The 23,500-nt window shown below is 38.1% G+C and overlaps 1 protein-coding gene across 10 annotated transcripts in view; it reads right to left on the bottom strand.

The window, feature by feature from the left end:
• Positions 1–23,500, bottom strand: part of LIN54 (lin-54 DREAM MuvB core complex component) — a 66,175-nt gene that overhangs the window by 32,276 nt on the left and 10,399 nt on the right. For 5 of the 10 annotated variants that reach the window (XM_036338033.1, XM_036338025.1, XM_036338043.1 and 2 more), the window contains 3 exons: positions 15,930–16,645; positions 12,046–12,169; positions 4,359–4,501 (listed from right to left, as the gene is read on the bottom strand). In XM_036338033.1, the coding sequence (XP_036193926.1) occupies positions 4,359–4,501; positions 12,046–12,169; positions 15,930–16,613 (951 nt within the window). In that variant the 5' untranslated portion in view covers positions 16,614–16,645. Of the gene's footprint in view, positions 1–4,358; positions 4,502–12,045; positions 12,170–15,929; positions 16,646–17,274; positions 17,351–23,500 lie in introns of those variants that run through there. The other 5 variants (XM_036338085.1, XM_036338068.1, XM_036338076.1 and 2 more) reach the window with 3 other exon arrangements.

Below are 23,500 nucleotides of genomic sequence, written 5' to 3' on the forward strand. Positions count from 1 at the left end.
AGGGAAAGGGGAAGAGAAGGGGAGAGAAATATCAATGTGAGAGCACAACATCCATCAGCTGCCATAACATCCATCAGCTGCCTCCTGTACACCCCCCACTGGGGATCGAACCTGCAACACAGGCATATATATGCCCTTGACTGGGAATCCAATTGGCAACCTCCTGGTGTACCAGAGGATGTCCAACCAACCGAGCCACACTGGATAGGGCCAAAGTGATAATTTTTTAAAAAAAGGTAGAGCAAGGATATACAGGACAGCAGTTAGGCAAGCTGCACTTCTATCACTATTCTATAGGTTTCCCATTAGCCAAATAAAAGATGTTACAGAAGGGCTAAAGAATCTTGGTGAGCCAAAAACATGCCTTCTGATGTAAGAGCACACAGCAGTAACAGGCTGCAGGGTGGACTACAGCAGATAAAGAGAGGGCCAGGAGGAGTTTGTCAGAGGTAGCTGGTATGTGCATCACACCACAACAGAGAACTGAACAATGAGGACATACCCACAGGAGTCTCCAAAAACCTTCCAAAATGCACAACTCTAAAAATCCACACTTGGACGCCTGTCACAAGAGGGCACTGGCAGCTGTATTACAATACAATAGTCCTAGTCATATAAAACTTGGTCCTTTTTCTTCTAATCTTCCTTCCAATTAGAATTCAAAAGCAGAATGGGGGAAAAGGGATAAGAATGAAGAAACAGCCCAGCCCGTGTGGCTCAGTGATTCAGCATCCACCCAGGAACTAAGAGACCACGGTTAGATTCCTGGTCAGGGCACGTGCCCGGGTGCATGTTTGCAGTTTTGATCCCCAGAAAGGGGCGGGCAGGAGACAGCCCCAATCGATGATGTTTCTTTCTCATCGATGTTTCTACCTCTCTATCCTTCTTCCTTCCTCTCTCTCTGGAAAAAAAAAAATTATGTGATAATAATATCATCATGGAATGGATATTTTAGAAAAAAAAGAGTGAAGATCACACTCCTCGACTACATGATCCCTGAGCCAACTCAGATCTGAGTAAAGAGAAGAAGCTTTCAACAGGATATAAGCTTTTGACTGGACTTTCATAACTATGTAAATTTAATCACCAAAGTAAGATTTATAGTTAAAAATAACCTTGGGTCAAGAGGTAGGGAAGAAAGATCCAACATGGCATGGCTAAAGTAAAGAATGAGCCCAGCTGGCATGGCTCAGGTGTTGAGCGTCGACCTATGAGCCAGGAGGTCACAGCTGCATTCCTGGTCAGGGCATAGGCCCAGGTAGCGGGCTCCATCCCCAGTGTGAGGCGTGCAGAAGGCAGCCGATCAATGATTCTCTCGTCATTGATTCTTCTATCTCTCTCTCCTCTCCCTTCCTTTCTGAAATCAATCTATAATAATAAAAGCATAATATGCTAATTAGACCAGACATCCTTCTGGACGAAGCCAGGGCTGCAGCGGCAGGATCGAGGAAGCCACTGCGGCTGCGAGGGAGGGATCCAGGCAGCCGCCGCAGCTGTGGAGGCCTACTCTTGCATGAATTTCGTGCATCGGGCTTCTAGTTAAAATGTATTAAAAAATAATAATAAAGGATGAGAGAAAATAGCTAGTTCCTATTTTTATGCTATCAGGTACAGCCCATACATCAGTCATATTAGTCCAGTACCACCATCTACTCTGTTATTCAAGTCAGGAATCTAGGAGTAAGACCCTAACATCCAGTCATTATGTCTTGAACCGCTTTCAACACATCTTTTCCTAGCCCCTTAATTACTAGTCTAGCTCATATTAGAAGTACTATAATAACCTAACTTAGTGATTCTCTATTCTAGCCTCAACTTTAGACTTTCAAAATATTAAGTTTAATTCCTAGGTCCCAGCCTAGACACTCTGATTTAAATGGGGTCCAGCCATTAGTTTTTTCAAGTGGTCCCCAGGTGCTTCGAAATGCAGCCAAGGTTGAGAATTACTAACATAAGTATCCCTCCCAGAATCTAGGCTTACCTTCCAGTATCTTTCATAATGTTTCAAGAGTCATCTTTTTAAAAATGTAAACCTCATATTATCCTAGAGGAGTAGTTTAGGATCACTTAGAGAGCTTTCAAAAATTCTGACTCCAGGCCAAACTTTAGACCAATTAAAACAGAGTCTCCAGAGATAAGAACCAGGCAATGGTATTAAAGATCCCCCAGTGATTTCCAATTTGCAGACAAGGCTGAGAACCACTATCCTAGCAACAATGGGAAGCAACAGAAAATCTTTAAGAATAATAGAATCTAAACTCCCCTGAAGGTAATGACTTTCTATTAACTTTAGCACCCTCTATTCTCACAATACCAAATACAGGCTCCCTGAGAAGGCCACACTTTTAGACTTTTGTGTAAGTATTACCTCAACCCATAAATCCTCCTCTGCTCACCTATCACTAAGACCCAAGCCACCTTTAAGGTTAATACCTTTCAAGAATAGCCTCCTTTGTACAAACCTTCCCTGACACACACAACAGAGCTCATCAATACACCTGTGATAGTTAATGATTCTGTAGGGCAATTCTTTTTTTTTATATATATATATATTTCTTTATTGATTTCAGAGAGGAAGGAAGAGGGAGAGAGAGATAGAAACATCAATGATAAGAGAATCATTGATTGGCTGCCTCCTGCACGCCCTACTGGGGATCGAGCCCACAACCCAGGCATGTTCCCTTGGCCAGAATCGAACCCGGGACCCCTCAGTCCACAGGCTGACGCTCTATCCACTGAGCCAAACTGGCTAGGGCTGCAGGGCAATTCTTAATGTTTAAATCTAACTTTCCTATTGAATTACTTAAAATTAAAAACTTACCTGATTCATGCTTTTATCCCCAGTTCCTATCACTATGGATAGCATACAGAGGCATTTAACTCCATTTAAGTAAATACTAGTAATTATACTATTATGCAGGTAGAATCCCATTTTAATAAACTGCTAGAGACATCATATTTATACATTATATTCAAGAAACCAGTAGCTAGACTTTTTAAAAAATGTAAGGCAAATGTTAATGTTTGTTCTATTTATGAACAGTAACAAATTAAGGAAAAAGGCAGGTACAAAGGGAAGTATGTTTTCAGAATCACAGGGTGGTATCTTACAGAATAATAATGCTTGGGTTTCCAACTGAATATGTCCTTTAAAACATATCTTTTCAAAATGTCCTGCTGGTATAATGAAATCTGTATAATTTAAGAAAGTGAGCTAAGACTGCTTACTTGACCTAAGAGTAAAATGATAGGTGCTCTGCCACCATAAAATAAAACATATTATGAAAAGCTTTTGCCCTGACCGGTTTGGCTCAGTGGATAGAGCATCGGCCTACAGACTCAAGGGTCCCAGGTTCGATGCCAGTCAAGGGCATGTACCTTGGTTGCGGGCACATCCCCAGTGGGGAGTGTGCAGGAGGTAGCTGATCGGTGTTTCTCTCGCATCGATATTTCTATCTCTCTCTCTCCCTTCCTCTCTGTAAAAAATCAATAAAATATATTAAAAAAAAAAAAGAAAGAAAGAAAAGCTTTGAATGAATTGAACATAAACTTCAAAACTCTGGTAATATGGTTACTAGCATTTGATGGCAGTTTCTAGTACTCTGGGTACTCTGTTAACTGATCAAAAGTTCAGCTCTCCATAAAACAGCTTAAGTAGAAGACACAGAGTATTTTATCAAAAAGAGTTACATTATGCCCTAACTGGTTTGGCTCAGTGGATAGAGCATCAGCCTGCGGACTCAAGGGTACCAGGTTCGAGTCTGGTCAAGGGCATGTACCTTGGTTGCGGGCACATCCCCAGTAGGGAGTGTGCTGGAGGCAGCTGATCAATGTTTCTTTCTCATAGATGTTTCTAACTCTATCCCTCTCCCTTCCTCTCTGTAAAAAATCAATAAAATATATTTAAAAAAATAAAAATCATCCCCATTCTCCCCTTAAAAAAGTTACATTAAACATTTTAGATTTATATATCATTATACATACATGTGACTTACCCAAAGACAGTAATTTGATTTATATATCACTATACATACATGTGACTTACCCAAAGACAGTAATTTTGCACAAATATTAACTAAAGAGCTAAACACATAATGTACCACAATCAAAAGAGTTTTATTGTACCCATATTCATATAGGCCATGAAAATCTTCTTAGCATGCAAAATGATTACTAGATTACTATGTGTATAGAGTACGTGTTTTATGTCATGTATCCTTGATTACTAAATTAACCCAGTATTCACTGAATGTCTATTCAGTTGCCTGGGAATATATTAAAACCGAAGTATCTGAAGTGACTATAAGAAAATAAAGGCATTGACCACAATACTTGGCATTTGTGGTTAAATTTTTTACCTTATTTGGCGATTTCAAAGGTGAGATGGCTATTTTATTTGGTGTCTGTGTTGTAGAATTTAAAGTCGATCCAATAACACCACTTTCAGATATTGTTATGGTCTTTGATGGAGTCCCAGGAGTAGACTGTGAAAGAACCCTACCTGCAAATGAGAGGCAGCACATCAGTTTGATTTTTTATACTAACAATATAAAAATGTATGTGACGATGATCTACCTCACAAGGACTGTAGTATATGTTTACTATTTCATATGTATTCACATATGAACTTCAACACTCAAGTGAGTTCCTACTGAATTATGATGAACCTAAGTAGAAGCAAAACAGTGTTTCTTAGCAACACTTAGTATCTTAATACCACTTAAAATAAAGTCCATGAAAACACTGCTGTTCACATTCTCATCAATCTTGATAAATCTATCAGAAAATAGGCTCAGGACAACTAAGCAACATGCCCTGTGTGACACAGATCCTGAAAGTCAGTATTTGAAGTCTTAAAATTTCAATCTCTGCTTTCTACTATATTACAGCTGTCTTACTCTTTGAACTTAAACCACAGGATATGACTAAATCCACATCTAGAAAACATAGTTACTGAACTAACTTGAACACCGTATGGTTTAATATTGTCTGATTTTAGACTGCCAAAAGGAAAAAAAAAATCTTCCTGGCCAGATTCCAATAAGAATACAGAAGTAGTGTGTTCACTTCTAGACAACACCCTTCAGCAACAACACACACACAAAAAAACTGTAGTGTGTCTAGAGAGTTTAGGGAATTAGAAATCATATCATAATGAGTTGAAATACTAAAATTCTTATCATAGACAAGAAAGGAATACAAAGATATGATATATCTCCAAATTCTTAAAAGACTGTGTAATGCCCTGGCCAAGTGATTAAGTTGGTTGGAGCATCATCTCGTACACCAAAAGGTTGCAGGTTCAATCCCCAGTCAGGACATGTACAGGGGGCAACCAATCGATGTCTCTCTCTCTCTCACACACATATTCTCAGGTGAAGATTTAAAATAAAAAACGAGACCGTGTGATAGTCATTGGTGCCATTCATCAAGTATTCTGGGGACTTGGTAGAACTGCACTTTCTATCCTTCCCCATTCCGTGTGGTTAGATTTGGAGCAATGTGACTAGTTCTGGCCAATGAAATGAGTATTAGTGAGGTGTGTCATTTCTTTGCCAGAACACTTACTTCCTGTGGAAGGCCTTTCAAAGCTTTTTCTCTGCCACATTTGAGATGATGGCTCCCCTATCAGCCTGGGTCCTAAGAGACTCATGAGATGAATCCCCCTCTCTAAATCCACAATGGACATGCAGAAAGTCATGAAGTATAAGTAGAAAAATAAAAATTGGGTATTTTTTTAAAACTTCTGAATTTAGAGATTATTTATTATGGCAGGAAAACCAAGATTAACAGGCTGTCAAGTTGAAGGATTAGAACCATCAGCTGCACAGCACTAATGCATAGAAATAAAAATATTCAGCTTAGCTCTAAGAAAAAACTTCTAACAAAATTTTCCAATTGAAATTGACTGTTTCAACACATGAGTTTTTAGTCACTGAAAGTGTTTCAAGCAGGTGCTGGATAATCAAATCAACTGAGGGGCCTGCTTGTTTTTCATCGAGATAGCACCACTGATTATCTAATCTCCAAATTCCTTTTTATCCTTAGCTCTATAGACAAATGCAAGCAAGTATGCAAGTTATACAATTTCACCCTGAAGTCAACTTGCAAGGCATTTATAATCTAGTCAGGTGTCGTCCACCTGAATCAAAGGACATATTCCAAAAAGCTACAGATGGGGACAGAGAGCTAACATATCTGAGCGAGGACTAATTCTATCAGAGATTAATTCATTAGTGAATATTTTCACATTGATGAAGAAGTTTACTACACTGTAGCAACCTTGTACCTTGGGAGCTCTGATAATAAGGACCTCTGTATCTCACTTAACCATCTCAAAAGTCTTGTGCAGTGGTTGGTATCAACATTTAACATAAATAAGATGAACAGATACTTGGTATTTACCCAAGATCAAAGAGAAAATGAAAGAGCCATGACTAAAACACAAGTCTCCCAATAGCTCCTTCCATACCACTGCACTGCTATTATGATATACATTCTCACTTAACAATACATTTACTGAAACACATCTTTGTGCCAGAAACTGCTAGATACTGGAAGGACAGAGGTGAAAGAACTACCATCAATGTGCTACGTACATACATGCTATCACACAGATGGACCATTAGCCAGTCATAAAAGGACAAAGTCAGAATGAGAGAGACAGAAAGTCTCTGCTGGGGCTGGAAGGAGATAGGAATAGGGAGTTATTATTTAACTAGAGGCCTGGTGCACGAATTCGTGCACCAGTGGGGTCCCTCAGCCTGGCCTGAGGGATCAGGCTGAAACCAGTTCTCTGACATCCCCCAAGAAGTCCCAGATTGCAAGAGGGTGCAGGCCAGGCTGAGGGACCCCACCGGTGCACAACAGAAGCCGGGGAGGGAAACGGGAGGTTGGCCAATGGGGAGGGACTGTGGGAGGGCTCCAGGACATGTCCAGCCCATTTCGCTCAGACTGTATCAGTTGGACCCCAGCAGCAAGCTAACATACCATTTGGAGCATCTGCCCCTGGTGGTCAGTGCACATCATAGCGAGCAGTTGAGCGACCTTAACATATCATTAGCATGTTACACTTTGATTGGTTGAACACCCAACTGGTTGACCAGACCCTTAGCATATTAAGCTTTTATTATACAGGACGAGAGGCGCGCTGCATGAAATTCTTCAATGCAAGAGTAGGCCTTCCTTCCCCCGGCTGCCAGCACCAGCTTCCCTCTGGCAGCTAGGACCTGGGCTTCCCTCACAGCCTTGGCTCCGTCCAGAAGGTCATCCAGTCTAATTAGCATATTACGCTTTTATTATTATAGATAGGTACAGAGATTCCATTTTGCAAAATGAAAAGAGTTCTGGAGATGGACAGTGGTGATGGTTTTACAATGATGTGAATATATTTAATGCCACTCAATTATCCACTTAAAAATGATTAAAACGGCCGAAACCGGTTTGGCTCAGTGGATACAGCGTCGGCCTGCGGACTGAAAGGTCCCAGGTTCAATTCCGGTCAAGGGCATGTACCTGGGTTGCAGGCACATCCCCAGTGGGAGATGTGCAGGAGGCAGCTGATCGATGTTTCTCTCCCATTGATGTTTCTAACTATCTCTCTCCCTTCCTCTCTGTAAAAAATCAATAAAATATATTTTTTTAAAAAAATGATTAAAACGGTCAACTTTATGCTATATATATTTTACAACTTAAAAAAAATAATTAAAAAAAAACTAGATGGTAAAAAAAAATTACCATTAAGAAAAATAATGAGCCGTAACCGTTTGGCTCAGTGGATAGAGCGTCGGCCTGCGGACTGAAAGGTCCCAGGTTTGATTCCGGTCAAGGGCATGTACCTGGGTTGTGGGCACATACCCAGTAGGGGGTGTGCAGGAGGCAGCTGATCGATGTTTCTCTCTCATCGATGTTTCTAACTCTCTATCTCTCTTCCTCTCTGTAAAAAATCAATAAAATATATTTTTTAAAAAAAAGAAAAAAGAAAAATAATGAGCCCTAGCTGGTTTGGCTCAGGGGATAGAGCGTCAGCCTATGGACTGAAGGGTCCCAGGTTTGATTCCGGTCAAGGGCATGTACCTTGATTGTGGGCTCCATCCCCAGTGGAGAGCGTGCAGGAGGCAGCCGATCAATGATTCTCTCTCATCATTGATGTTTCTATCTCTCTCTCCCTCTCCCTTCCTCTCTGAAATCAATAAAAACATATTCTAAAAAAAATAAAAAATAAAAAAAATAATGAGTCCTGGCCAGCGTTGTTCAGTGGTTAGAATGTCTGACTGGGGATCCAGGGGTTATGGGTTCAATTCCTGCTCAAGGACATGTATCTGGGTTGCAGGTTCATTCCCAGTCCCAGTCAGGAGGAGTGCAGGAGGCAACCAATCAATGTGTCTCTCTCACATCAATGTTCCTCCCTCTCTCTCCCCTCCCTCTAAGAAATCAATGGGAAAAATATCCTCGAGTGAGAATTAACAAAAAGAAAAATAATGAATTTAATAGGGAGACAAACAAGAAAGACAAATATTATAATATAGTATGACTAAAAGAAATTCTAAAAAACTAGTGTGAAATTTAAAAGAAGTCTAATTGAAGTATTTGGTAGGTATGATTAAGTTTTATGGGAATAGAAGATAGTCAGAGTAAGAGTATTTGACTACGGGTCAAAAGCTTTCAAGACAGGAAGTAATCCAAAGATAAAATGGATGAGTTAGCCATGAGGACAGCAAAGAAAGACATTTCAGGTAAAAGGAACAGTGCCAAGATCGCATTTGGTAATCTCTTAAAATAAGTTAAATCAGTAGATCTGGAGCTGACAGGAGGTAAAAATGAAAAAGGTATGTATGAGATCATAAATGTTTTTAATGCTAAGAAAGCACCGGCATTTGAACTTAATCCTAATGGATTGAAGCCCAGAAATGGATAAAGCCCAAAAAATTCTAAGCAAGGGTGTGACAAGATCAGATTTCCATTTCAGAAAAATCACATATTTACAAACATAAGTTTATCTTGACTGACAGAAAAAAATATCCATCTTCAATGAGCTCAAAAGTCATTTAAAAAAAACACATCTAAATGTACTTTGAAAGATCATTAGCTACAAAATAAAGATAGGTCTCCTTGAATAAGACAATGCAACAGAAGACCTATTTCAATGGTTTAAAATTTGGTTTTCGTGAATTTAAAAGGCTATAAAGAACTAGTTAACAGTAGAAATTATCCCTCCAAACTGAACTTTAACATCAACAATTCTAGTGAAATTTAATAGAAGTCTACCTCAATGCATTGTGGTAGGGCTAATAAATTCTGTAATTAAAGATGAAGCGATAGTCGGTGTGCAACACGTTATAAATGACCCAAAGACCCAGCAATGACATAGTCACATTATAATCAAATGTAAGAAGTGAAACCAGGACATTAACTAAAAATACATTCAGACACTTTTGCAGACACCACATGTGTAGTATACAATTTTCCCACATAATTTTAAAAATTTAAGGGATTCTCTCAAACTCCAAAACAGTAAAGAATATTGTACTGAGACATTCCTCTCCTGGTTAACCAGTTTCACCTATGAAAAACCTCCAAGGGATCCGGAGGCCCCTTTTTCTACAATACATCCAAGCCTTGCTCACTTTCAGCCAACTGAAGCCCACTTCCTAAACCAGCTCCAAATCCCAATCCTTTCCAATCTTTCCTCTGGGGCTATACCTGCCTCCCATGCAGTCCTCAAGACACCAGCCTCCTATATCCACCACAAATCTCATTTGAGGACAAAAGAGAAAGAAAGCATTCACTCACCCAACACTGTCTCCATATCACAATCTTTCTATGCCTTCTCTCATTTGCTAAAATGAGAAGCCTCCTTACACACAATTCCAAACCTCAAGAAAATGGCAAATCATGGCCACTGACTTCAGAGTTGCCTACTGTTATGCTGTCTGTAAACTTACCAAAGACAGTAGTAGGTGGCTTCAATTTATACCCCTTCTCCCACCCACAGTTAGTTAAAATTTGAAGCACACTCATCAAGAATACACAAAGGAACCTTGGCCAGGTAGCTCCGTTGGTTGGAGTGTCATGCTCCCAGGTTTTAGGTTTAATCCCTGGTCAGGTTACATACAAGAATCAAACAAAGAATGCATAAATAAGTGGAACAACAAATGATGTTTCCCTCTCTCTCTCTCTCTCCCTCTCTTCCTCTCCCTCCAAAATTAATTAAAAATTTTTTAAAAGAGCCATAACCGGTTTGGCTCAGTGGATAAAGCGCCGGCCTGAAGACTCAAGGGTCCCAGGTTTGATTCCGGTCAAGGGCATGTACCTTGGTTGCGGGCACATCCCCAGTGGGGAGTGTGCAGGAGGCAGCTGATCTATGTTTCTCTCTCATCGATGTTTCTAACTCACTATCCCTCTCCCTTCCTCTCTGTATAAAATCAATAAAATATATTTAAAAAGAAAATTTTTTAAAAAGAATGCACATAGAATGGGTAATTAGCATTTGAACTTCTCTAGTCAAAGTCTACCATCCAGAGGTGCTTCCTTATAGCACAATGGAAATTAGAAATGAGCTCTAAATTGGTGAAGTCATGTCAGTTTAACTCTGAATTAAAGACCAGTCACCATGGCTTTGTGACTTTCTCTAGAAATACTGAGCTGCTTGCCAAGCAAGGAGTTAAGAAGAAAGATGGACTTAACCAAGCTATTACAGAAAGAGACAAGGAAAAGATAATCAATGGTGTTTGGAAGGGATTGATAATGATGGGTCATGGACTCCATGTTGAATAACGAAGACTGTGAGGACAGGAATGGGCTGATGATTAATAAGAAAGTGGGAGGGTTAATGGATCAGAGATTTCAAAGTCAAAGAACTGCCAGACTGGGAGTACAAAGGAAGATAATCTCGAATAAAGAGAATGAAATAATAAAATCAAGAAAGAGGTCTAGCCCTGGCCGGGTAGCTCAGTTGGTTAGAGCACATTGTCCCAATACCTCAAGATTGTGGGTTCGATCCCTGGTCAGGACACATATAAGAAGCAACCAATGAATGCATAAATAAGTGAAACAACAAATCGATGTTTCTCTCTCTCCCTTCTTCTCTCTATAAAATAAATTTAAAAAAAAAAAGATTTCTGAGATCTTACAGTTATTGAGTGATGACAAAAATTTTTAAATATTTTTATTGATTTCAGAGAGGAAGGGAGAGGGAGATAGAAACATCAATGATGAAAGAGAATCATTGATCAGCTGCCTCCTGCACACACCCTACTGGGGATTGAGCTGCAACCCAGGCATGCGCCCTGTCCAGGAATCAAACTGTGACCTCCTGGTTCACAGGTTGACGCTCAACCACTGAGCCACGCCGGTCAGGCTGAAGACAAATTTTAAAGTATATAATAAAAGAGAATTGGGTCACATTATGGAATTTGCTGGCAAAATATAGCTAAAATTCTGTTATCACTTAAGTAACTGCATCATTGTGACAATTTTCTATTCATAGAAAACTGCATATAGAACATATTAAAATACTGAAACCAAAAATTCAAACAGAAACCATGAAATACTATATTCATGTATTAATTTAAAACTATTAGACTAAGCACATGTGCTCTAGAGACAAACTGCCTAGGCTCAAACTCCAGGTGGCCATTTACTAGATGAGTACCTCCATTTCCACAATGGCAAAATAGGGCTGGTATTAGTATCTACTTCACAGATTTGTCATATAGAGGATTATAGAAGCCACTATATGTAAAGAGCTAAGAACAGTGCAGGGCACATAATAAACACTAATAGCTAATATTATTAGAGTTTAAGACTTTGTACTACTTTCATGGTAAAATTCTACCCCAAACTAAGGAGACTAAAGTAATGGACTAATTTTGAGATAAGGCATTTTGCTTGAAGCACACATTTAATAAGTGAAACATTTCTTATTAACAAGTTTGGTTTCTAGAAAGCTTATTTCACTAATACATTTCAAGGTGGCAGAACAGCCTTTTATAAACATAAGAGAAAGATAAATATATAGCTTAATAAACTATAAAGAAATATAACCTGCAATGACTGGTGGTGATACTTGAGTTGTCTGTCCTGTAACTGCTTTACTATTAATTGGTTTTGCAAAGATCAGCTTCGTGATTACTGGACCAGAGGTTGGTGTTCGAGGCTTCTTAGCAATCTGAAATATATAAATAACTATGAAGACCATTTGTTTCTATAAGATACCTTTTCAATCACAATTAAACAAAAGATTGGTATTCAGAAGTACACATGAAGCCAGTTCACTTAACAAAATATATCTAAGTATAAATGTTAAAAACACTTAAAATATAGCCATTAATTAGAATATTATTATAACACCCTTAGGCCAATATATAGTAATACCTTTGCATTTCACTGTAAATCCTTATTTTAGTCTCTGGGATATAGATATATGTTGAAAAACAAATTAATATTTTAAAATAATGTTTAATAAGTTTATTTAAAAAAACATGTAATAATAAAACACTATGACACAGCAATATTCTTTTTCAAAAGAACAAATTATTCAACAATAAAAAGATGGAGCAAAGTAAGTTAAGAGAGAACAGTGTAAATGTAATTAGATTGACCCCTGGAAACAAAATATAAATACACATTAAAGATGTGCTTATGATTATATGTTCAGCTTTAGATCTACATATCAGGGGTAGATAAATGAAGAACTGAATAAGTTAATGCCCTCGGATACAAAGAGCCATCTTGGGCAAAACAAAGACTATTCTAAAGGCAAAACCACTCAAATATTATTTACTAAGATACTGTTTACAAGACTATGAGTTCCTTGAAGAGAGAACATTTTAGTCATCTCTGATCTTAGGTTATATATTGGCACACTGTTAACCTGAACTAAAATTCTTCACAAGTCAAAGAAGGTAGAATTACCAATGTTTTTATATTGAAATTATCAATGTATGCAAAGACATAGCTTCTTCTAAAAGTTAGAAGCAGAAACTTAGATATAATAAAAATCACAGACTTTCAGAGCAGGAAGGGAATTAAATATTAATTTTGGACAGATATGAAAATTGAGGCCTTGAAAGTACTTTTTATTATTGGAAATAATGACTCAAAATGAATAAACATGACCAACTTGAATGACACAAATATACCAGAAGCTGAACTAAATTATCAGCTTGTGATCAAACTATAAATTAAACTAAATAAAACCTTTTGTTACACTTAGCATATATTACTTTCTTACACTGAGAACATATTACTGACAAAACAAAATGAAATATAAATCACTTTGTTAAAAAACATGGGATCAATTACTACATTTAAAAATACCCAGCTTGCAAAACTCTGATAAATTATTTATACCCAAATAAATTCATAATTGTACTTTAAAAAACACTGATTCAATTTGGGAGACATACAGGAGATATTTTCCTCAAATGTGTTTACAAGCTTTAAACTCTAAAGTGAGTCAGAATATGTCATCTATTGACTTAGTATTAATAATCTCAAGAGGTAGAAGTATTGATATTTTTAAAATCCATGTTTCAAAATAAATAATCTTATCTATAAAGATTAGGAACTTAAAGTATTTACCTATTTTTAACTGACTTTCACAATCATCTGACTATATGAATACATACCAATAAAAAAACAATACAACCAAAAGCACAATAATTTATCAAATGAACAATCTCAACCTGCCCTCTAGTTATGTTTTTTAATGGAGCTTTGCTGAAAAATAATGATTTCCAGTTCAGTTAAGGAACCATAATTTTTACATTATGAATTCTATAAACTACCCTAGAACAAAATTACTTTATTAAGTAAAAAACAACAACATGAAGGATCATTTATGTCAAATGTATCCAATCAGCAGATTAAGACAAAAATGAATCAAAAAGGAAATTTACAAATAGCCAAATATCTGATCAAATAATATATACAGCTAATTTTTGGCACTGTGTTGTATAGGTACAGGAACTAGTCTGGAGTAATGCTGTTCCATACTGCTAGTTATTTATTTCTCTTATTATACTATGCATAAGAAACATGGGAAAGTGTTTATATATCTGTAATTAAGTGTGACTATACCTCTTTGTTACTGCCTCTGGCCTCAACTGTCACCTCTTTCCTTCATTTTTCAAGATGGGTCTCCTTCTTCCACCCTTACCTGCTGTCCATACCCTAACAGTTTCAATACACATTAAACTTAAGACAACGCTGAGGACTGTCTAGGAAAAAAACCAGAGAATCATATACACCATGTAATAATAAACCAAATATTCTGGTACCTAAGCAGGAAACATATAGATGTGTAGCTTATTATTTTTTCTGTGTTTCAGAGCTTTGTTGATTACTTTTGAGTTAGAAGGACTTGGGATGCCTAAAAATAACTGGACAAGTAGAGTAATATCCTAAACGGGGTTTCTTTTGTTTTTGTTATTGTGGTGTTTTTTTAAAACCAAAGTTCTTTTTCATAAACAGAATTATGGTTTATAAAAGTAACAACAATAAAAGAAGTTGTAAGAATTAGTTCCCAGTCTTTGTTTTTATTGTCAGTACTTATGTGATTATAGTAAAAAACTAGTGGATACAAGTAAATTGGTCATTAAAACAGTATGTATACATTGCTCTTGCAAATGAAAAAAAAATGACATTCTGATTTACATTATCAGTTTCTTGTGAAATGATTATGAGCCACATCCCCAATAAAAAACAAGTTTCAAAACTGATTTTTTTAAAAGCTGAGGACAAGATGCTAGATGGTGATAACTCATTCAAGAGACGTTCATCAAAATAAGTAAAAGGAAGTCAGAGATAAGTGAGATGACAATGAACAGAAAAGAACACAATATTTAATAGTACTAGAAGGGACATGGGCAAATTACAAGGTTTGAGAAATCTTACAAAGTTCTTAAATAAAAAGCCCATGACATAATAACCAAACATTATTTCTAACATCAGCTGAGAGTGGATAGTTTCCCAAACCTTCCTATTTCTTTATACACCTGCTTTAATTCTCTAAATCCTTTCTTCTTTTTTGTAAAAGGCAATTCTTTCAAACAGGGAATGTATTTGTGTTCCCTGGTCTTAAGTGGATCATTATATTTCTAAGAGTAGTGGTGACCAAAAAAAGGCCTACTTGGGCATGAAAAATGGGAAGCCATTTAATAAATGTTCTGTTAACCTTCTCTGTTAAAGTCTTTTTCATACTGATAATAGGTACCATTTTGAAGGATCCTCAAAGTTTTGAGAACTACAAGTACTTTCATCATGCTCACATAACCTTCTACCAGCTAAAGTAAAAAACTCAGAGATGATAAGTAACTTATCCAAAGTTCCACAGATGTCAGGGTAGCAGAGAGGCGACTCAAACCTAGTTGGTCCAACTCTAAAGCCTATGTGTTACCTTCTATCACATGGCACTACCTTTTCCAATATGTAAACATGAGTGATGAAAATGGACGGTAAACGCCAAAGAAAGGCACACACTGGCTAGTATGTACTATTTCAGACTCGAAGGATTTCTCAGAGCAGCAAGTTTTCCTAGACTTTGGCCATCTGTTAACTGAAAAAAATCATGTCTGAATGATTTTTTGACAGCCCATCAGCAATTGTGGCATCTTTATACCGGCAGAACATCCTTGTAATCAAACTATTACAAAGAATAAAATGCATTTAAAAATGAGTACAAAGCTATAAATACACTCATCTGGAATTTAACCAAAATTAAGTTTGCTCTAAGTTCTCTAGCAAAAATATCCAAAGGATTAGACATATCAAACTTTACCAGAAAAAAACGCGATACCCACACACAATTACTAAACACAACATTCAAAAGAATTCAGTAACAGCTAAGCATTTAATTATCCTACAAACACAACTACCAATGAACTTAATTTTTAACATGCATTTTAATTCATAAGCCCCCTTTTTACCTGTACTGTTTTTAACTGTTGGGTCTGTAACACAGAGGGCTGAGTTGTAGTATTAATCAGTTGATTTCCTGGGGTCAATGCTGAGACACCAATGACAGGTTTCACCTCTGGCCTCCCTCCAATGGTAACTACTTTAATTTGCTGCGGTGGTAACTTAGCATCTCCTGACTGGGCCTGAGTTGTAACTTTCTGAGCCTGGGGTAGTTGGCTATGGGGTAGTGCTAAAACAATTGGTGAACCAGACTTGCCCAAAGTTGTTAAAATTAACTTCTGTCCATCTGGTTTAAGGGTCTGATTGCCAAGTTTAAGATCAGATGTCTGTGATACTTTGTTTAAAATAATCTGATTGGCAGATATAGTCACAGGAGTCTGAGCACCAAGTTTTTGAAGGCCACTTGGAAAAGCTGGTTTCACTGTGGTATTAGAATCTGCTTTAGTAACTGTGGTATTCACTGCCACTTGGTTAGTGTGGTTACTGTACACTGTGATTGGCTCCGTGGAAATGGGCGTGGCTGCAGAGTCGCCAGTAGAATTTATGTTGACCATTTCTTCCAGTTCTGTCTCCATGGGGATTGGGGATGAAACAATAACAGCCTCAATACCATCATCATCCACTAACGTTATACCAGTGTCCATTATCTCCTCTGGAAGCAAGCTATTCACCTCAGCGGGCACCACCTCCATGGTCGTTCTCCTGCGAGAAGGCTGATCAGGCACTGCAATGAAAGTTGAAAAATAAAAAATTACTAGCGTTCAAAAGTTTTAAGAGAACAACAAAATTATTTGAGAAAAATGCAAGTAACAAAATTTAAAATGACATTTTTTATTGATGTATAATTGAATAAAGGATATTCCTGATGTGGATGTGAGTTAAACCATTTTAACATATCCTCAACTTTCAAAAATCTAAAATATAAGTCATATGAGACACAAAACTAGAAGCCAACATTCTCATTCACCATGTTTCAATTCAAAGGTATACTGCATTCAGGCAACACTAAGTCACATAATTATAGGAAACTCCTTTCCAATGCCCACTCATAAAACTTTTAAATCTTTGACATGTCTGATGATCATCTTATTTCTTCCCATTTTTTTTCCTTATTGACAGACTTAAAAACTGCTGAAGCACACAAAGAAATAAAGATTTTAAAATATAAACAGATATTGGAAAAATATCTTCAAATCTCCAGTGAGCTAGATCCTAAAATGATGGCATTTATATCATTTCTAAAAATCCATTAAATACTCAAATTAATGTTAAAAGAGTTTTTAGAGTAATCCATCTCAGCAACTGAAGATCAAAAGGCTTATTTGGCCCAAGTTTGATCAATTAGTTTCATACCAAAGAAAACCTGATTTGGAAAAAAGATTCTCAAATCCTCCTCAGCCATTTAAAATATCAAAAACAGCATCATTTGAGAGGTATACAGCCAGTCTCCCTAAAGAAAAAAATGTTAATAATAAAGCAGATTATGAACAAATCAGAACTGGTATGCTTTTAGTCAAAGGTCATGCAGAACTCCCAATAAAAGAGTCAGTTATCTTCACTTATTAAAGAAAGTACATCATGTTTATGACTGACTAAATAGCATTAAGTTATTTGCTTGTAAATATCAAAGATTCATAGGAACCTAATCAATAATTCTTCTTCCCTTTTTTAAAATATAAAAATGCAATACCCATTCCAAGATTAACAGGCATGAGTTACAAATTATAATTATTAACACTGACAAATATTAATACTGCCAAAATTAGTCACCATTTTGAACACTTACTATCAAACAGTAATGGTGGCAATTTAATTTACCCTCATAACAACTCTGAGATGATAACATTATCACCCCCATTTTGCAGATGAAGAAACTTAGGTTAAATAATTTGCCCAAGGTCATTATAGGCTAGTAAATGGAAGAGCTAGGACTCAAACTCAGGATATGTTTTATGATAACAAAGTTCATAATTTTAATCACAAAATTATATTGCCTTGAAGTTTTACCACTGGTATTTTTTTTAAAATATATTTTATTGATTTTTTACAGAGAGGAAGGGAGAGAGATAGAGAGTTAGAAACATCGATGAGAGAGAAACATTGATCAGCTGCCTCCTACACATCTCCTACTGGGGATATGCCTGCAACCAAGGTACATGCCCTTGACCGGAATCGAACCTGGGACCCTTCAGTCCACAGACCGACGCTCTATCCACTGAGCCAAACCGGTTTTGGCACCACTGGTATTTTTAAATGGACAAAAAATAAGTCTACTCCTTTACAGTCAATCTCACCCTACACAATAACTGATCTATTCTGTCACTATAGATTAGTTCTGCTTTTTTGCCCATTCTAGGAGTTCACATAAATGAATCACATGTATGTACTCATGACATAAAGGAAATCATATGGTATGAACTCTTCCCTCTCAGCATGTTGGGATTTATCTTTACTCTTGCACTTGGTTCTGTCCATTTTTATTGTTGAGTAATATTCCCTTGTAAGAATCTACCGTGATTTGTTTATCTATTCACCAACTGATGGACATTTGGATTGTTTCCAGTTTGAGTTCTTATGAATAATTCTGCTATGAACACTCAAGTTCAAATTTTTTATGTGTGCATATTTTCTTTTATTTTGAATAATACCTAGAAATTAACTTGCCAGATCATAAGGTAAGTTTACTTTAAACTTTGCATGAAACTGCCAAACAATTTCCCAACTTGGTTGTATCATTTTATACACCCACCGGAAATGTACAACAGTTCCAGCTGTTCCACATCGTCACCAACAATTGGTATTGTCAGTCTTTATAATTTTAGCCATTCTAGTCGTTATAAAGTGATATTTCATTGTGGCTATAATTTATTTTTTTTTAATTTTAATTAAATCTTTATTGTTCAGATTATTACATTTGTTCCTCTTTTTTCCCCCCCATAACTCCCCTCCTCCCGGTTCCCGCCCCACCCTCCGCCCTCACTCCCCACCCACGGTCCTCATCCATAGGTGCACGATTTTTGTCCAGTCTCTTCCCGCATCTCCCACACCCCTTTCCCCCCCAAGAATAGTCAGTCCATTCCCTTTCTATGTCCCTGATTCTATTATAATCACCAGTTCATTCTGTTCATCAGATTATTTATTCACTTGATTCTTAGATTCACTTGTTGATAGATGCATATTTGTTGTTCATAATTTGTATCTTTACCTTTTTCTTCCTCTTCCTCTTCTTAAAGGATACCTTTCAGCATTTCATATAATCCTGGTTTGGTGGTGATGAACTCCTTTAGCTTTTCCTTATCTGTGAAGCTCTTTATCTGACCTTCAATTCTGAATGATAGCTTTGCTGGATAAAGTAATCTTGGTTGTAGGTTCTTGGTATTCATCACTTTGAATATTTCTTGCCACTCCCTTCTGGCCTGCAAAGTTTCTGTTGAGAAATCAGCTGACAGTCGTATGGGTATTCCCTTGTAGGTAACTGAGTTTCTTTCTCTTGCTGTTTTTAAGATTCTCTCTTTATCTTTTGCTCTTGGCAATTTAATTATGATGTGTCTTGGTGTGGTCCTCTTTGGATTCCTTTTGTTTGGGGTTCTCCGCGCTTCTTGGACCTGTAAGTCCATTTCTTTCACCAGGTGGGGGAAGTTTTCTGTCATTATTTCTTCAAATAGGTTTCCAATATCTTGCTCTCTCTCATCTTCTGGCACCCCTATAATTCTGATGTTGGTACGCTTGAAGCAGTCCCAGAGGCTCCTTACACTATTCTCGCATTTTTGGATTCTTTTTTCATTTTGCTTTTCCGGTTGGGTGTTTTTTGCTTCCTCGCATTTCAAATCATTGACTTGATTCTTGCGCTCCTCTGGTCTGCTGTCGGGAGTCTGTATAATATTCTTTATTTCAGTCAGTGTATGCTTAATTTCTAGTTGGTTCCCCAATATAACATCGAGGGTCTCATTAGTTTTCTTGTAGATCTCATTAAGTTTATCGGCGGCTTCTAAACAGTTCTTGAGAGACCTTAAAAGTGTGGTTCTGAACTCTATATCTTCCATTGACAATTTTGTCCTGTTTCTTTGTCTCCGCATTTTGTTATGCTTCCTTGGTGCACCCCCTAGTGGTCTTTGTTCGCAGTCTTATAATTAAACCTTGATTGTTGTAGCTAATACCAGGGAGGGTTTGACCTCCAGGCCAGGTGGCTATGAGAATCAGCTGTGTCAGCAGTGAGAGAACTTCTGTCCTCTAGGGAGGTGCTAATCTAGCCTTTGCCTGAGGTTATCCGGCAAATGCCTGTGTGCAGGCCTTGGGCGGGGCGGGTCGCACAGGATCAACAGGGTGGGCCGGAGAGAGCAGTTATGGCGACTCTCAGTCCTGTCCCCAGGGGCTCTGCCTCTCTGAGTCCCAGCACCCGCTGCAAAGCTCGGAGAGAAAGCTGCACTCGCTCTGACCGAAGCCAGACAGTCCCGCTTCTCCCGTTTGAGTCTGGGTCCCTAGAGACTCGCCTGTATCTGGAGCTCAGAGTCTGTGACTCCCTCCCGATTGAAAACGCCAACCGCGCCCTCCGCCGCCAGCCCGCTCCCGCACTCCGCACCTCAGAATTTGACTTCAGCACTGCGCCTCCTCTGAGTGTCCGTATGCGTTTCTCTTTCCTCCTAGTTGTAGGACTTCCACTCAGCCAGCGTTCCTGTGGTTCTTGGTGATGTCCGTTCTGTCTTTTAGTTTCACTTTTGAAGTAGTTGTTCAAAGCAGCAAACTCCGGCGTTAACCTATGCCGCCATCTTGGTTCTCCTGTGGTTATAATTTAATTACCAGATGACTAATGATGTTGAGCATCTTTTCATATGCGTATTGCCTTTTGGTATATTTTCTTTTGAAAATTGCCTGTTAAAATCTTTTGCCATTCTTAAAATACTATTGTGGTTTTTTTTGTCCTCTTTAGTTAGATGAGTTCTTTATATATACTGCAAAATCATCAGTCACAATAACTTGTAGCTCAGAAGAATCACTAGGGTTTTGGGACCCCAAAGTACTAGCACTTCTCTACATATGGCTCTTCCTGATCAGGAGAATCCACTCTGGCACTTATGGGGATTTACAATACAAGCATGTAAGCCTGGCCTGTGTGGCTCGGTAGTTAATCGTCGACCTATGAACCAGGAGGTCACAGTTCCTGGCTCAATGTCAGGAGTGCAGGAGGCAACCAATCAATGATTCTCTCTCATCATTGAGGTTTCTATATCTCTCCTTTTCTCTCTGAAATAAATAAAAATACATTTTTAAATACATAAATAAAATCAATACCAATTATACCTTAGCAATGGAAATCACAACAGTACAAGACAACAAAGACCCTACCCCCAAAAATGTCACACTGCCTTTCCTCTCCTACTGCAAACACCCAAACCCCATCAGTTGCATCTGAACACCCTATCCTCCTCCCACAGAATAAGGTAGGATGATGACTTGAGTGCCACTATCCTATAGAGCCATAAATGTTTAACTCTCTCCTCTGCCTAAAGTTCCGCCAGCATATTTAGATATGTGGGTTTGGCCTTTGATTCCCCTTTAAGGATTGGGATACCTCAACCCAACCCCTATTCATCTTTCTTCTTAAAGCACTTGAACTCCAGGTGGAGGAAGAGGGAAAGGTCAGGCCATGAGGGGAGATAGTGGTCTGATAGTGCATTTATTTTAAAAATTTCAAGTACCCACATTTGCATCTCAACTAAACAAACTCTTAATATTTTCAACCCACCCAAAGCTCTATATCCTCATTTCCCACACAATTTTCTCACCTTTGGGGACTTGATTCAGCTGCTGGAGCCACACTGTCTTTCAGCTGAAGCCATGGAGATAAATGTACAACAACCAAAGCACCATTTGGGCTATCTCTCAGCTCAGCCCCTAAATGTTCATTAAGAGGTAGACCACTGGAGGACTCTTATTCTCCCTGCCCCTGTCACCCTTGCCCATCACTTGGGTGAGAATATTCAGTACCCAGAGTCTTGTCCTATCCTCTAACCCAGACCACACAGCCCTCATCTTTCCTCTTTCAGAAAGCCATGCCTGTGAGCACTCATCCTCAAGACTAACACTGTCAAGAACTGTGAGGAATTTGATATTTTTAACCCTCCAAGCAAGCAACCAAAGTAGTCTATTACTGTTTCATGGATACTGGAAGACCACACAGTAGTCCTTAGGTCAGAGACGCAGGACTTACTACTCACAGCACAGAAGGAATATGAGCACCATGTGTGTATCAGTTCCTTCACTGCCCAAGTCCCACAGAGCAGACGTGAAGATGCAGTGCTGTCAGGGGGCTTGTATCCCATCTGAGGATATTGCTGACTTCTATTTGCTAATATTTTGTTAACCATTTCTGTCTACACTCATGAGGGATATTGGTAAGTTTTTTTCTTGTAGTGGCTGTCTGGGGATAATGCTACCCTAATAAAATGAGTTAGGACATGTTCCCTCCTCTTCAATTTTCAGAAAAAATCTTCCTGAAATGTGCTAAAACTCACCAGTAAAGCTATCTAGACATAAAATTTTCTTTGTGGAGAAACCATCAACAAAACAACAAGAAAGCCCACTGCATGGGAGAACATATTTGCCAATGTTATCACCGATAAGGGTTTAATCTCCAACATTTATAGGGAACTCATACAACTTAAAAAAGGGAGATAAACAATCCAATAAAAAAATGGGCAAAGGACCTAAATAGACACTTTTCAAAAGAGGACATTCAGAAAGCCAAGAGACATATGAAAACATGCTCAAAGTCACTAATCATCTGAGAGATGCAAATCAAAACAACAATGAGGTATCATCTCACACATGTCAGAATGGCTATCATCAACAAATCAAAAAACGACAAGTGCTGGAAAGGATGCAGAGAAAAAAACACACGCGTGCACTGCTGGTGGGAATGCAGACTGGTGCAGCCACTATGGAAAACAGTATGGAGTTTCCTCAAAAAACTAAAAATGGAACTCCCATTTGACCCACTGATCCCACTGCTAGGAATATATCCCAAGAAACCAGAAACACCAATCAGAAAGGATATATGCATTCCTATGTTCATAGCAGCACAATTTACCATAGCTAAGATTTGGAAACAACCTAAGTGCCCATCAGTAGATGAATGGATTAGAAAACTGTGGTACATATACACAATGGAATACTATGCTGCTGTAAAAAAGAAGGAATTCTTACCATTTGCAACAGCATGGATGGACCTGGAGAGCGTTATGCTAAGTGAAATAAGCCAGTCAGTGAAAGAAAAATACCACATGATCTCACTCATTTATGGATAATAAAGACCATTATAAACTGATGAACAAAAATAGATACCGAGGCAGAGCAGCATTAAACAGACTGTCAAACTACAGCAGGAAGTCTGGGGAGGGGTGGGGGGGGCGGGTAAGAGATCAACCAAATGATTTGTGTGCATGCATATAAGCATAACCAATGGACACAAGACACTGGGGGGTAGGGGAGGCTGGGGGAAGGTCAAGGGGGGTTAAAAAGGAGACAAATGTACTACTTGTTGTAATATTTTAAGCAAAAAAAAAAGTTAAAATAAAATAAA

Source organism: Myotis myotis, unplaced genomic scaffold (genome assembly GCF_014108235.1).
Source record: "Myotis myotis isolate mMyoMyo1 unplaced genomic scaffold, mMyoMyo1.p scaffold_m19_p_1, whole genome shotgun sequence".
Taxonomy (NCBI): Eukaryota; Metazoa; Chordata; class Mammalia; order Chiroptera; family Vespertilionidae; genus Myotis; species Myotis myotis.